We start from the raw sequence: 16,530 nt of genomic DNA, 5'->3' as shown, positions 1-16,530 counted from the left end.
TAACAGGAAATGGTAGGAAATCAACACGTCACCTCCATGGATAGTTATCATATTTCCTATTTTTTTACGCGTCCAAGTTGCATTCAGGAATACGACGATTATGCACAATAAAGACAAACACGAGAGTTAATGTTGACTGCATTCAGGTAATTCTTTAAATAGTGGAAGCATATGAAGAGAGAGAGAGAGAGAGAGCTTTTTCTTTTTCACATCTACCGCATGTAAGTATTCTGACATGATTTAAGTTTGAAGACTGAACAATAGACGATGAGTTTATAAAAATAGGACCACTGGACCTGTAGCTTATCTGGGCCCCGGCCTAATGTTTTAACTCAAATTTGGTAGCATTCTGACTGGTGGGTCTGGAGAAAAATATTTTTGAAGAAATTTACCAAGTCCGCTATTTCGACACACTTTCGGTCACATCACTGGAATGAGCTTTGCAATTCCCGTTACCAGTCAGGAGCAGGACTTTGCTGCCAAATTTCAGCTGGATCGTCCCAGCGGTTTGGCTGGAAAAGTCGAAATATGCGACGGATGGACAGACGACCATGATGAAAATACCTTATCTGGAATTCCAATTCCTTTGTAGTTCCTTTGCAAGAAACTTCAACGCATGAGGTTGTCGTTAGGCCCATCAGGAGTCTGCAATGGTTGCCAACATATAGTTGATTGTTCTCTATCCTTTTTAAATGCTGAGCATCAATGAAGTAAGCAACACATTCCGTTTTTAAAGTCTTACTGTAGTTATGACTCAGACGTGATTCCTTCTTTTTTGTAGTTTAAAGTGATTATTTGACATCTTTCCATCAACATATTTAAAATCTTGACATGTTTTGCAGCAAAAAGCTACGAAGGTCTCGGAAAGGAGTAATACAGCTTCGAGCCGCTGTAATAGTCATTGTATTACTCCAGTCTTACAAAAAGGTGAGATTAATGCATTCAATGAATTAATGCCGGTGTTAATAATCACTTACAAGTTACAAACATGTACATAGGGCTGAAGTTTCAAGGTGGGGGAGGGTGCTAAAGAGTCTGACCAAAATTGTGGCACAAAAGCAAATAAAGCCTCTGTTTGTTTTTCACTTCCATCCAGTGTGAAATGTAGTTCAAGTCAATCAGATGAAAATTGACGATTTTAGAAGTTTGACCTATGTTGACCTTTTCACCTTTCGACCTCAAAAATAATTGGTGATTGAATTAAGTGCTGGATATGCAAATCCTTTTCAAATTTCAAGTCAATCGAGTGAAAATTGAGGATTTTAGAAACTTTACCTGAGTTGTTGACAGTTGGCCTATGTTGACCTTTTAGTCAAAGTTGACCTCAAAAATTATTTGTGGCTGAATTCAGTGATGTGATATGCCAATCCTCTTCAAATTTCAAGTCAACTGGATGAAAATTAAGGATTTTAGAAATTCCAAATTAAGTTGTTGAGCTTTGGCCTATGTTGACCTTTTAGCCAATGTTGACCTCAAAAATAATTAATTGGTGGTTGAATTCACTGACCTGATATGCAAATCCTCTTCAAATTTCAAGTCAATCAGATGAAAATTGAGGATTTTAGTAATTTGACAATGTTGTTGACCTTTGGCCTATCTTGACGTTTTGACCTTTTGCCCTCAAAGTTAATAGGCTTATACCTTATGACCAACTCTACCATTTGGTCAAATTTCGTAAAGATTGGTTTAAAATTGTGACCTGTAGGTGAGCGACATACAAACAGACAGCCAACCAGACAAACCGACAGACAGAATGAAAAATCGGTCAGAGACCGAGGACTTGCTGGAATTTGCTTTTTTATCAGTCATTTAGGACAAATATGGCGGCCGAACCACGTGACCGATGACGTCATCATTAACATATTTTATTCCCCATGGAGAGTTCTTTACAATGAGCCATGTCTCAATTTTTTCTATTCAGCACTTTTGGAGATGCTGGAGATATAGAGGTGCTAAGTTTTTCGGTTTTTCCAAGATGGCGGCCGAACCATGTGACCAATGACATCATCATTAACATATTTTATTCCCCATGGAGTGTTCTTTATAATGAACCATGTCTCAATTTTTTCTATTCAGCACTTTTGGAGATGCTGGAGATATAGAGGTGCTAAGTTTTTCGGTTTTTCCAAGATGGCGGCCGAACCACATGACCTATGACGTCATCACCATCTTTTATTCCCCATGGAGAGTTATTAACGCACAGGTTGTAAACCTGGTGCGTTATAGCGTTTGCCTGGGAATTTCTGTCTCTCCAAAAGTGAAGCTCCAACAGTGTAGACGTTTCTGTCGCTCAGATGTGTAGACAGTTTCTGTCGCTCAGATGTGTAAACATGACGTCATCAAATCTATATTTAGGCTAACCATGGGCTACCCCTTTGGCTGGTACGCGGCCGCTCGCTAGTACATAATATAGGATATATTTGTTATATGTTATGTTATAGGATATATAGGATATATGTTATATGATATAGGATATATATAGGATAGGTTATAGGATATATATGTTATAGGATAGGAATATAGGACCCAAATGACCCAGAGGACCCAAATGACCCAGAGGACCCAAATGACCCAGAGGACCCAAATGACCCAGAGGACCCAAATGACCCAGAGGACCCAAATGACCCAGAGGACCCAAATGACCCAAATGACCCAGAGGACCCAAATGACCCAGAGGACCCAAATGACCCAGAGGACCCAAATGACCCAGAGGACCCAAATGACCCAGAGGACCCAAATGACCCAGAGGACCCAAATGACCCAGAGGACCCAAATGACCCAGAGGACCCAAATGACCCAGAGGACCCAAATGACCCAGAGGACCCAAATGACCCAGAGGACCCAAATGACCCAGAGGACCCAAATGACCCAGAGGACCCAAATGACCCAGAGGACCCAAATGACCCAGAGGACCCAAATGACCCAGAGGACCCAAATGACCCAAATGACCCAGAGGACCCAAATGACCCAGAGGACCCAAATGACCCAGAGGACCCAAATGACCCAGAGGACCCAAATGACCCAGAGGACCCAAATGACCCAGAGGACCCAAATGACCCAGAAGACCCAAATGACCCAGAGGACCCAAATGACCCAGAGGACCCAAATGACCCAGAGGACCCAAATGACCCAGAGGACCCAAATGACCCAGAGGACCCAAATGACCCAGAGGACCCAAATGACCCAGAGGACCCAAATGACCCAAATGACCCAGAGGACCCAAATGACCCAAATGACCCAAATGACCCAGAGGACCCAAATGACCCAAATGACCCAGAGGACCCAAATGACCCAGAGGACCCAAATGACCCAAATGACCCAGAGGACCCAAATGACCCAGAGGACCCAAATGACCCAGAGGACCCAAATGACCCAGAGGACCCAAATGACCCAAATGACCCAGAGGACCCAAATGACCCAGAGGACCCAAATGACCCAGAGGACCCAAATGACCCAGAGGACCCAAATGACCCAGAGGACCCAAATGACCCAGAGGACCCAAATGACCCAGAGGACCCAAATGACCCAGAGGACCCAAATGACCCAGAGGACCCAAATGACCCAGAGGACCCAAATGACCCAGAATTTCTGTCTCTCCAAAAGTGAAGCTCCAACAGTGTAGACGTTTCTGTCGCTCAGATGTGTAGACAGTTTCTGTCGCTCAGATGTGTAAACATGACGTCATCAAATCTATATTTAGGCTAACCATGGGCTACCCCTTTGGCTGGTACGCGGCCGCTCGCTAGTACATAATATAGGATATATTTGTTATATGTTATGTTATAGGATATATAGGATATATGTTATATGATATAGGATATATATAGGATAGGTTATAGGATATATATGTTATAGGATAGGAATTTTGTACATTTAATAAATTTTTAAGATTACAAAACTATTTGTTTTGTATTTATGGATGTTTAAATCAAAAGAAAAGTACATAATGTGAATACTAGTAGCAATTTTACAAAAACCATGGCATAATTTCAAATCTTGACCCGAGATGATAATTATGCTACATCATAATTTCCATGTGCCAACCTGGGCGGAATCCAAGTGGATTCACTTGTTTACAATGAGCCATGTCTCAATTTTTTCTATTGAGCACTTTCGGAGATATGGAGGTGCAAAGTTTTTCGGTTTTTCCAAGATGGCGGCCGAAGCACGGGACCGATGGCGTCATCATTAACATATTTTATTCCGCATGGAGAGTTCTTTACAATGAGCCATGTCTCAATTTTTTCTATTCAGAACCTTTGGAGATATGGAGATGCTAATTTTTTCAGTTTTTCCAAGATGGCGGCCGAACCACGTGACCGATGACGTCATCATTAACATATTTTATTCCCCATGGAGAGTTCTTTACAATGAGCCATGTCTCAATTTTTTCTATTCAGCACTTTCGGAGATATAGAGGTGCAAAGTTTTTCGGTTTTTCCAAGATGGCGGCCGAATCACGTGACCGATGACGTCATTAATTGGGCACAGTCTATTCCAGGGCAAGACAAACACGTGTGCAAAGTTTGGCGATTCTACGTGCAACGGTGTAGACATAGTGCTGCAAACATACATACAAACAGACAGACATCAACATACTTGCCGGAATCTTTAGCGGCAAGTAATAATACATGCGACCAACCAATATATTTGAAAGATCTTCGATTTTTGCAAGTAACAAACAGACCCAAATTACTGCAATACTCTCCCCTACGGCGAGGATAACAAGAGGTCATAGGCCGGTACTTGCAAAATCAGTCATTGCGACCTTGCTTTGTGGACCTCAACAAGAATAAGCTTCCACCTTTTGATTGGTGAACCAATTCATTGACTTTTTTATGACTCAAGTGATGTGACTATAAACTCAAATGACTTAAAAAAATGTTTTTTAAAATCTCCCTGATAAATATGCAAATTCTGTTCAAATTTAAAGTCATTTGCCAAACAAGAAATCTCACCCATGTCCAAAGGAAGCGGTTCAGTTTGGCATTTTAATATGAAATTGCAAAGCCTAGAAACGAACAAAACTCATGAGAATTACCCTTTAAAACCCTCTCGCATTAACCTTTAGAATTAACCTTTAGAAATGCTCTTTAGAATTACCCTTTAGAATTACCCATTAGAATTACTCTTTAGAATTACCCTTTCTAATTACCCTTTAGAATTACCCTTTAAAATTACCCTTTAGAATTACTCTTTGGAATTGCTCATTAGAATTACTCTTTAGAATTAACCTTCAGAATTACCCTTTAGAATTACCCTTTAAAATTACCCTTTAGAATTACTCTTTAGAATTACCCTTTAAAATTACCCTTTATAATTACTCTTTAGATTTACCCTTTAGAATCACCCTTTAGAATTACCCTTTATAATTACTCTTTAGATTTACCCTTTAGAATCACCCTTTAGAATTACCCTTTCTAATTACCCTTTAGAATTACCCTTTATAATTACTCTTTAGAATTACCCTTAGAATTACCCTTTATAATTACTCTTTAGATTTACCCTTAGAATTACCCTTTATAATTACTCTTTAGATTTACCCTTTAGAATTACCCTTTAGAATTACCCTTTAGAATTACCCTTTAGAATTACCTTTTAGAATTACCCTTTAAAATTACCCTTTATAATTACTCTTTAGATTTACCCTTTAGAATTACCCTTTAGAATTACCCTTTAGAATTACTCTTTAGAATTACCCTTTCTAATTACCCTTTAGAATTACCCTGTAGAATTACCTTGCAGAATTACACTTGAGAATTACCCTTTCTAATTACCCTTTATAATTACCCTTTAGAATTACTCTTTGGATTTACCCTTTAGAATTACCCTTTATAATTACTCTTTAGAATTACCCTTTAAAACTCTTTAGAATTACCCTTTCTAATTACCCTTTAGAATTACTCTTCAGAATTACTCTTTGGAATTACTCTTTAGAATTACCCTCTCTTATTACCCTCTAGAATTACCCTTTAGAATTACCCTTTAGAATTACCCTCTCTAATTACCCTTTAGAATTACTCTTTAGAATTACCCTTTAGAAATACTCTTAAGAATTACCCTTTAGAATTACCCTTTAGAATTACTCTTTGGATTTACCCTTTAGAATTACCCTTTATAATTACTCTTTAGAATTACCCTTTAAAACCCTTTAGAATTACCCTTTCTAATTACCCTTTAGAATTACTCTTCAGAATTACTCTTTGGAATTACTCTTTAGAATTACCCTCTCTTATTACCCTCTAGAATTACCCTTTAGAATTACCCTTTAGAATTACCCTCTCTAATTACCCTTTAGAATTACCCTTTAGAATTACCCTTTAGAATTACCCTCTCTAATTACCCTTTAGAATTACCCTTTAGAATTACCCTTTAGAAATACTCTTAAGAATTACCCTTTAGAATTAGCCATTATAATTACCCATTAGAACTAATCTTTAGAATTACCCTTTAGAATTACCCTTTAGAATGACCCTTTAGAATTACCCTTTAGAATTACCCTTTAGAATTACCCTTTAGAATTACCCTTTAGAATTACCCTTTAGAATTACCCTTTGTAATTACCCTTTGGAATTACCCTTTGGAATTACCCTTTGGAATTACCCTTTAGAATTACCCTTTAGAATTACTCTTTAGAATTACCCTTTACAATTACCCTTTAGAATTACCCTTTGGAATTACCCTTTAGAATTACCCTTTAGAATTACCCTTTAGAATTACACTTTAGAATTACCTTTTAGAATTACTCTTTAGAATTACCCTTTAGAATTACCCTTTAGAATTACCCTGAGAATTACCCTTTGGAATTACCCTTTAGAATTACCCTTTAGAATTACCCTTTAGAATTACCCTTTAGAATTACACTTTAAAACCCTTTAGAATTACCTTTTAGAATTACTCTATAGAATTACCCTTGAGAATTACACTTTAGAATTACCCTTTAGAATTACCCTTTAGAATTACCCTTTAGAATTACCCTTTAGAATTACCCTTTAGAATTACACTTTAAAACCCTTTAGAATTACCCTTTAGAATTACCCTTTAGAATTGCCCTTTAGAATTACCCTTTAGAATTACCCTTTAGAATTACCCTTTAAAACCCTTTAGAATTACCCTTTAGAATTACTCTTTAGAATTCCTCTTTCGAATTACCCTTTAGAATTACACTTTAAAACCCTTTAGAATTACCCTTTAGAATTACTCTTTAGAATTACCCTTTAGAATTACACTTTAAAACCCTTTGGAATTACCCTTTAGAATTACCCTTTAGAATTACCCTTTAGAATTACCCTTTAGAATTACCTTTTAGAATTACTCTTTAGAATTACCCTTTAGAATTACCCTGTAGAATTACCCTTTAGAATTACTCTTTTGAATTACCCTTTCGAATTACTCTTTCGAATTACCCTTTAGAATTACTCTTTAGAATTACCCTTTAGAATTACCCTTTAGAATTACCCTTTAGAATTACTCTTTAGAATTACCCTTTACAATTACCCTTTAGAATTACCCTTTGGAATTACCCTTTGGAATTACCCTTTGGAATTACCCTTTGGAATTACCCTTTAGAATTACCCTTTAGAATTACTCTTTAGAATTACCCTTCACAATTACCCTTTGGAATTACCCTTTAGAATTACCCTTTAGAATTACACTTTAGAATTACCCTTTGGAATTACCCTTTAGAATTACCCTTTAGAATTACACTTTAGAATTACCTTTTAGAATTACCTTTAGAATTACCCTTTAGAATTACCCTTAGAATTACACTTTAGAATTACCCTTTAGAATTACCTTTTAGAATTACTCTTTAGAATTACCCTTTATAATTACCTTTAGAATTACCCTTTAGAATTACCCTTAGAATTACCCTTTGGAATTACCCTTGAGAATTACCCTTTAGAATTACCCTTTAGAATTACCCTTTATAATTACCTTTAGAATTACCCTTTAGAATTACCCTTTAGAATTACCTTTTAGAATTACTCTTTAGAATTACCCTTTAGAATTACCCTTAGAATTACCCTTTGGAATTACCCTTGAGAATTACCCTTTAGAATTACCCTTTAGAATTACCCTTTATAATTACCTTTAGAATTACCCTTTAGAATTACCCTTTAGAATTACCTTTTAGAATTACTCTTTAGAATTACCCTTTAGAATTACCCTTTAGAATTACCCTTTAGAATTACCCTTTAGAATTACCCTTTAGAATTACACTTTAAAACCCTTTAGAATTACCCTTTAGAATTACCCTTTAGAATTGCCCTTTAGAATTACCCTTTAGAATTACCCTTTAGAATTACCCTTTAAAACCCTTTAGAATGACTGTTTAGAATTCCTCTTTCGAATTACCCTTTAGAATTACACTTTAATACCCTTTAGAATTACCCTTTAGAATTACTCTTTAGAATTACCCTTTAGAATTACACTTTAAAACCCTTTAGAATTACCCTTTAGAATTACCCTTTAGAATTACCCTTTAGAATTACTCTTTAGAATTACCCTTTTGAATTACCCTTTAGAATTACCCTTTAAAAGCCTTTAGAATTACCCTTTAGAATTACCCTTTAGAATTCCTCTTTTGAATTACCCTTTAGAATTACCCTTTAGAATTACCCTTTAGAATTACCCTTTAGAATTACTCTTTAGAATTACCCTTTAGAATTACCCTTTAGAATTACCCTTTAAAAGCCTTTAGAATTACCCTTTAGAATTACCCTTTAGAATTACCCTTTAAAACCCTTTAGAATTACCCTTTAGAATTCCTCTTTTGAATTACCCTTTGGAATTACCCCTTCGAATTACCCTTTAGAATTCCTTTTAGAATTACCCTTTAGAATTACCCTTTGAAACCCTTCAGAATTAAACACGGTGGGTTAGAAAGTTTCTTCTCAATTTTTGACGGACAGATGGACGTATGGAAGGAAAGCCAAATATTGAAGCGATTTCATTCCTTAAAAATTGATGATATTATGTGACTTTGACCTTTGACGTTTTGACCTCAAAAGCAATAGGATTCTACCTTTTTACTGGCTCTTCCAGGTTAATAGCTTTCGTGAAGATCAATGTAGAATTGCGACCTGTAGGCGACAGACAGACAGACAGACAAACACACAGACACACAGAATAACAGACCAGACCAAATATTTAATTTTGCAACTAACAAACGGACCCGAATGTAACACCCTCTTCCTCTGATGAGGATAGGAATCAAATGTGTTGGAGTTTTGACCACACTATGGACTTAAAGCGAGACATCGTCAAAATGTTTAAACAGACTTAGTCGACACACCAGTCATTGTTTGGATGTGCCTTCCACATTAACATGAAATGTTTCCCATTTCCTCAAAAACTGCATGCAACATGCATGACAAAAATGTTTTCATGATAAACATTTCAGGAAGAAACCTCTTCAATACAGTTTTATGGAGAAGTGCTGTGCGTTGTCTCAAAACCAAATAGTTTATCATCAACCGACATGACTCGTGCTTTGGAAAATATGAACAAAGGTCTTTCAAGCTAGGTGGGGCCTGACAGCGTACCTGCTATTTTCATTTGCATGGGTCAAAGTCCATTCCTACCTTTTGAAGCTCGCGTTATGTTTTCTGGCCTTGTGCGTTTCTGTTCTATTTGTTTCTTTTGCCTTATTTTGTTGTTGAAGGTAATTTAGTTTGAGTAATTAGCCTGACACTGCAACTTTTCTGGAGTATAAAGTGCCTAAAGGAAATAGTGACTTGTAAGGATTCATCTTGTTGACCCAAGGTATGGTTTCTTTCCTTGGCCATCAACGCCTTTGCTCCGACTGCTTCGGCCGAGTGCACCTTCACCAGTTTTGGGGCCCGGTCATGACTTTTCGAACTCGATTGGTGATTTTTCATCTTTTTATCTGCTCTTTGTTTTTTAATCGGGATTAATCATAATGTCTTATTTACAGATTAAAGCTGCAAGAAGAAATAAACATTGTGAAGAAAGGACAGTCATGGCGAATGTAAGTATACGTTACCCGAATAACCTACTAGCATGAGTACGGTTGCCCGGTCATGTTATAATCCTGTTGGTATTTTGAAGAAATCAATTTTTTCCCCCTATTTTTTGTGGGGCGCTAAAACACTTCCCTACACCCACGAAGGAAAATTTATATTTAATATTATATTATTACACACACAAACTATTCGGGGATCATTTAATGTTACCTTTTGCAGAGCTACAAAGGCTCAGGCACCATAGAGCGTTGAAAAATAAAGGAAAAAAAAAAACCAACTATCTTTCCAAATTTTTCAATTATATTTTTTGCCTAAACACTCCCCACCACTCACTGATGAACCTCTGGAAGTTTGATGAAGATCTGTTCAGCCATCTTGTTGCCTCCCCCCAAGCCCTCTCCCTCCCACACATCTCCCGATGTCCCTGCTCTCAAATGTTGAGTTTGTGTGCTTCCCCTTCTCTCCCCATCTTGTCTGCTGCTCCCCTTTTTATATACTTTGTTTGCTTGTTTGTTTGATAAATGTTAGCTCTTTCACGAGCCTCGATTCTGTATACAAAAAAAGAAAAGAAAAAAAATCTGAGAAAAATGGTGACATACACAGACAGACAGCCAAACGGCTCTCTTATCGTATAGATTCATGGAAAATTCTGCTGTTTCCCAGTTGAAAGTTACATTTAATCACGATTATCACCATTTGACCACCATTTGGTAACTTCTGAAATAGTTATTTATAGCTAGTCTTCACCTGTCATCCTGATGTTCTTCCTTTCTCTTCTTTTTTTTCTTTTTTTTTGTATACAAGATCGAGGCTCGTGTAAGAGCTAAGATTATTTTTTATTTCTTGTTAATTAATTCTCCAAGAGATTCTTTATTATTCCTTGTTAAATAATTCTCCATTTCGTTTGCTATTTGTCTTTAAACTAATTACGTTTTATTTTACCATTTTAATAAAGTTCAAGTTTTGTTGAAATGAATACATTTGTGATGGATGTTTTCTGCTACAGGCTGAGAAAGAAGTACTTGCGTCCTTGTCTCAACTCGACATCCCAGCAGATTTGTCTCGGCTGTTTCGATTCAGTGAAGGTAGGAAAAATAGAGATGACGGGCTTTCCAACAAAGTTTACAACTTTAAAAATGAGAAGATTATGTTTTAAATGAGGGTGACGTGTTTTTTTTTTGTTTTTTTTACACATAAACACAGAACATTGAAAATGGACCTGCTTATTAACCCATCCCTGATGATCAAGTGCGTCCCAACCAGCTCTTTTTAAAAATTGACATTCCAGTGGCAATTTGCAATTTCTTCTCAAACTACCTTGGTTTTCAGATACAGTATGTAAAATAAATGATTAATGAAATGCATTTAAAAAATCGAAACTGACTTCTGAAACATTCATACATACAGTCACGTGAAAAAGTAAGTACACCCCATGTAAAGTTTTGACTTTTTCAACATATTTCAACATACAGCTATTTGATCTCCATTTCAACAATATTGATAGATAAAGGTGATATAATATAACAAACATCATGAAACATTTACATTTTGTAGTCCATTGTGTAATTTAAATAAACATAAATGCAAATTTCGCATGTGTAAAAAGTAAGTACACCCTTGGCTCGAATAGGTGGTATTGCCCCCTTTGGCAGAAACAACCTCAAGTAGGTGTTTCTTATAACTGTCTACCAGTCTCTGACATCCACTGAGAGAAATTTTTGCCCACTCCTCCATGCAGAATTCTTTCAGCTGTGCGATGTTTGAGGGGTTTCTTGCATGCACAGCTCGTTTCAAATCCCCCCACAACATCTCGATGGGATTTAGATCCGGGCTTTGACTTGGCCATTCCAGAACCCTCCATTTCTTTCTTTTCAGCCATTCCTTGGTGGATTTACTGATATGTTTAGGGTCATTGTCATGTTGCAAGGTCCACCTTCGGTAGAGCTTCAACTTTCCGACAGATGGCCTCACATTATCCTCAAGCACCCTCTGGTACAATGAAGAATTCATAGTGGATTCTATGATGGTGAGCTGCCCAGGCCCTGATGCAGCAAAGCTGCCCCAAACCATAATATTTCCACCACCATGCTTTACAGTTGGTATCAGGTTCTTGTGGTCAAATGCTGTCTTTGGTTTTCGCCAAACATGTCTTCGGGTACTGTGGCCAAATAGCTCTACCTTTGACTCATCTGTCCAGAGCACATTGTTCCAGAAGTGCTGGTCTTTGCCTCGGTGTTCATTGGCAAACTTTAGTCTTGCCCTGATGTTCTTTCTGGACAGCAAAGGTTTCCTCCTGGCACACCTCCCATGTAGATCAAATTTGTGCAGCCTCTTTCTAATTGTAGACTCGTGTACTTTGTCATCAACAGTGGCAAGAGCTACCTGTAGGTCCTGTGATGACATTCTGGGGTTCTTTGAGACTTCTTTCAGCATCTTGTGGTCTGCTCTCGGGCTGAACTTCCTGCGGCGGCCTGGCCTGAACAAGTTGGCATTTGTTTGGAATCTTCTACACTTGTAGATGATCTTCCGGACAGTCAAATGATTGATTTCAAATTGTTTGGAGATCTTTTTAAATCCCTTCCCAGACTCGTAGGCATCTATAACCTTCTTTCTGAAGGCAGCAGAGAGTTCTTTTGATCCTGGCATGGTGACGCCACACACTTCAACAACAAAGAGCAAACCAAACTAAATGTCTGAGGTTTAAATAAGGCAGGTTCATCCAAGATCCTCTCTGACGATGTTCTAATCATTTGCACCTGAGCTGGTGCACCTGATTCGAATTTTAAGTATTTGAAGTAGTGATTGTGTCGGGGTGTACTTACTTTTTCCACATGCGAAATTTGCATTTATGTTTATTTAAATTATACAATGGACTACAAAATGTAAATGTTTCATGATATTTGTTATATTATATCACCTTTATCTATCAATATTGTTGAAATGAAGATCAAATAGCTGTATGTTGAAATATGTTGAAAAAGTCAAAACTTTACATGGGGTGTACTTACTTTTTCACGTGACTGTATGTGTGATCTTTCCATAAAACATAAGGGCAATACCCCTGGGCGCTCACCTGGTCGAATAAACGGTATACTACACTGACTAAAGGTATTTTAAACCAATTTCAATGGTTGCTAAAGACAGGGCAGCATGTAGAATCATATTAACATAATCATAAGATTTTAAACAAACAAACAGAAAAATACCTATTTTGAGGGCAATCCCCCCTCCCCTAGGGCCCTTTTTTTTTTTTAATGCTGTGAACAAACTATGGTACATTACTGGTGATGAAGTTTGTGGTCAAGTTTTATCGGAATTCCTTGTGTAGGTTCTGAGAAGAAAGCAAATACCTATTTTGGGGAGCAACCCCCTCCCCCCGTAGACCCTTTCGGGCCCGATTTTTTTTCTTTCTTTTATGCCGTGAACAAACTTGCCAAAGGGTGTAGTGCCAAATTTGGTTACAATCCCAAATTTGGCACGGAATATGTCATGAGGAAGCAGAGGCCTAAGAACAATCTTTATCTTTAGTGCCGTGAACAATCTTTAGTCACAACACAACAAATACCATTTGTGCCAAATTTGGTCACAATCCCATCAGCTGTTTCGGCGAAGAAGTTGCAAGTGTTTACGGACTGATGGACTGACTGTCGGACGGACGGACGGACGACGCCATTGTATAAGCTCCCCTGAACTTTGTTCCAGGTGAGCTAAAAATAGATAACAGTATTTACAACTGTCAAGGTGATGTAATCTCTGGTTAATTTGGATGTAAACTGGAATAAGCTTCTCAAAATATTGCTTCATCCTCTTATTGTAATTGCTTGTGTTGTGCAGCAACACCACTTTTTCACAGCGACAACATTATCAGAGTGGCAGTGACATTCCGATCCAACAACTTGTTGAACTCTCTGCCAGAAGATATCAATGATTTTCCCTTTTCTGGTTTTGCTCGGAACAAATTCAAGGTGAGGATTAAAAAATGTGTCACATAAGAATTCATGTAATCCAAAGGTAAGTACATTTTGTTGTACATTATCTTGCTTATCTAATGCATTTTATTTTTCAAAAGGTATTGAAGTATTAAGTTACAAAATTATAGGCAAGGAACTTCGATGCTAGAGGAGACAATTCGGCCCATCATGCCTACGCTACACCAACACCAGATTTATTAATGTTTAATCAAAGCTAACGATGTAATTTAATTGGGGGAATTGGGTTATCTAGTTAGCTAGTCCCGTTATCTAGTTCTGTCAAGTTGTGGCCGATTTCTGGTGACATTCTTGATCAGATTTCTCCAAGCATCCTATCCTGCACTACTTCCAAAGCTCTGGCAGCTTGGTTGCAGCCATTAACCCCACCCATCAGGCATATACAAAGTCTGCATCTTCCTCTTCTTCCCGAATCCATACCCAGCATTGTTGATTTCTCCAGACTTTCGTTTTCTGCATGCATTATGTGTATAAGTACGACAGCTTCTGTTTTAGCATCAGCGCTTCTAACGCACATGATTGTCAAATTTCTTCAAGCACTTATTTGTTTGTTCTTCTTGCAGTTCATGGAATTTTTGAGACTCATCTCCAACATCACATTTCAAAACTGTCAATCTTCTTCCTTTCTATATTTTCACTCTCCATGACTCACATCCACAGATTGCAACTGGAAATACCAGAGTGTGTGAGGCCTCACCAGCCTCATCTGGGTTTGTTTTGTCACATCTTTGTCTTTCCAGAACTTTGTCGATCCCGACATCGCTGTTATCCCCGATTCTAACTGTGTATTAATTTCTCCTTTACATTCTCCACTCATTTCAATCTTAGAACCCAGGAAGGTGAAAGTTTCCACTATTCCCACATGATGGTCACCCAATCTGAACACATGGATCTTCTCAGTTGACAAGATTTTAGTCTTTCAGGTTTGAATATAGACCATATTTTTCACTGTCTGCAGCAGTTTCATCAAGCCCTTTTTACTCTCTGCTAACAGGCAGTCCTTGGTGTCCTTGTGTTTTATACTTCTCCCACCCCCCCCCCCCTTCCCACGCCTCCTCCCCCCAAGCCCTCTCCCTCCCACACTTCTCCCTGCTCTCAAATGTTGTGTTTGTGTGCTTCCCCTTCTCTCCCCATCTTGTCTTCCGCTCCCTATTTTTATATATTTTGTTTGTCTGGTTGATTTGTTTGTGAAGTAAATGTCAGCTCTTTCACGAGCCTCGATTCAGTATACAAAAAAACAAAAACAAACAAACAAAAAAAACGTTCGATTGTTGATACATCTTACTCGAGGAAGAGGACGCACCCTATCTGACCCCTTTTCCAATTCCAAACCATTCGGTGTCCCCATACTTTGTTCTTGCTGTAGCTTCTTGTTTAGAATACAGGTTTATCAGACATATCACGTCCTCTCACATCCCCATTCCTCTCAGCATAATCCACATCAATTAATGGTCAACACAATCAAAGGCTTTGCTATAATCTATAAAACATAGATACACCTTCCTTTGATGTTCCTTGCTTTTTCCATGATCCGCCTCGGATTTGCAATTTTATGTCTGGTGCCTCCTGCTCTTCTGAAAGCTGCTTGCTCAAAGGGGATTTCTTGCTTAATGAAGTCTCCTATTCCGTGTTGAATGATCATGAGTAATATTTGCTAGCATGTGAAATCAAGGCAATGGTAACAATGGCGTCTGCCATGTCCCTGCCATCTTCTAATTGCAAATCGCTGTCACTCCATTGATTTTACAGGTTTTGTGACGAGAAAAGAACACTTTGTAATCGTCGCATCGAAACTGCCCCAAACCAGTCCATCTAAGTTCACTTGTCCCCAAAATTTCAGTTCTTGTCTTCTCCATCTCTCTCTTTATTATGTCTAACTTTGCCTGATTCATTGACCTTACAATCCATGTTATAATTTTGTGAACATTTCAGAAGCTCAGAGTTCAACTTACAGTTCTGGTGACCTCAGCAACTGGATTTCTTTGTGGGTTTGATCCAGACCCGTCAAAATGGCCAGTTCAACTCATCAAAACCTTTGCTCTTCCCCATTAGCCATTTGGGTTCTTTGAAACCTGGGGGAGGGGGAGGAGGGCTCATCATCCGGCGCCATAGCGTTATTCCTTACATTTCTGATCATGATTGTTTTCTTGGCATGTACGGAAGTGGTTGCCATTGCCTTCTTTCAGATAGTGTCTGTAACAGAGGGCTGATCCAAGCTAATGTTCTCCATCAGATAATCATCTGCCCAGCATCAAGGCCATGCAGCCATTACTGGCTACATGTGCGAGCTGCCTGCATGACCAATGACCATCCACCACCTGCTCCCATGCCTTCACATAACCCTGATCGGGAGCCCAAAATTGGGTAGCACACATTGCCCAAGGGAAACAATAAATGCAAAAGCCACCTCCTTTAAGATTGCTGCCTTTACTCCATTAAACCCGTAGCCTTTGGTTTCATAATCTGAACTGCAAGGCAATGTCAGGTTTGGATTCAGAGTTTCTTTCTCTTCGTTGAGCTGCCTACCAAGGCTAACGAGTGCTGTCTGCCCCCAA

The 16,530-nt window shown here is 38.1% G+C and overlaps 1 protein-coding gene across 1 annotated transcript in view; it reads left to right on the top strand.

Moving 5' to 3' along the window:
- The window catches only part of LOC137432387 (unconventional myosin-XV), a 214,080-nt gene that overhangs the window by 30,731 nt on the left and 166,819 nt on the right, over nucleotides 1-16,530 (top strand). The window contains exons 5-8 of the mRNA XM_068124318.2: nucleotides 843-927; nucleotides 9,938-9,991; nucleotides 10,993-11,071; nucleotides 13,821-13,951. Of these exons, the coding sequence (XP_067980419.2) occupies nucleotides 843-927; nucleotides 9,938-9,991; nucleotides 10,993-11,071; nucleotides 13,821-13,951 (349 nt within the window). The remainder of the gene's footprint in view (nucleotides 1-842; nucleotides 928-9,937; nucleotides 9,992-10,992; nucleotides 11,072-13,820; nucleotides 13,952-16,530) is intronic.

This window comes from Myxine glutinosa, chromosome 1 (assembly GCF_964187855.1).
Source record: "Myxine glutinosa chromosome 1, kmMyxGlut1.1, whole genome shotgun sequence".
In the NCBI taxonomy this organism is placed as follows: Eukaryota; Metazoa; Chordata; class Myxini; order Myxiniformes; family Myxinidae; genus Myxine; species Myxine glutinosa.
This window is presented reverse-complemented; position numbering and strand designations above follow the sequence as displayed.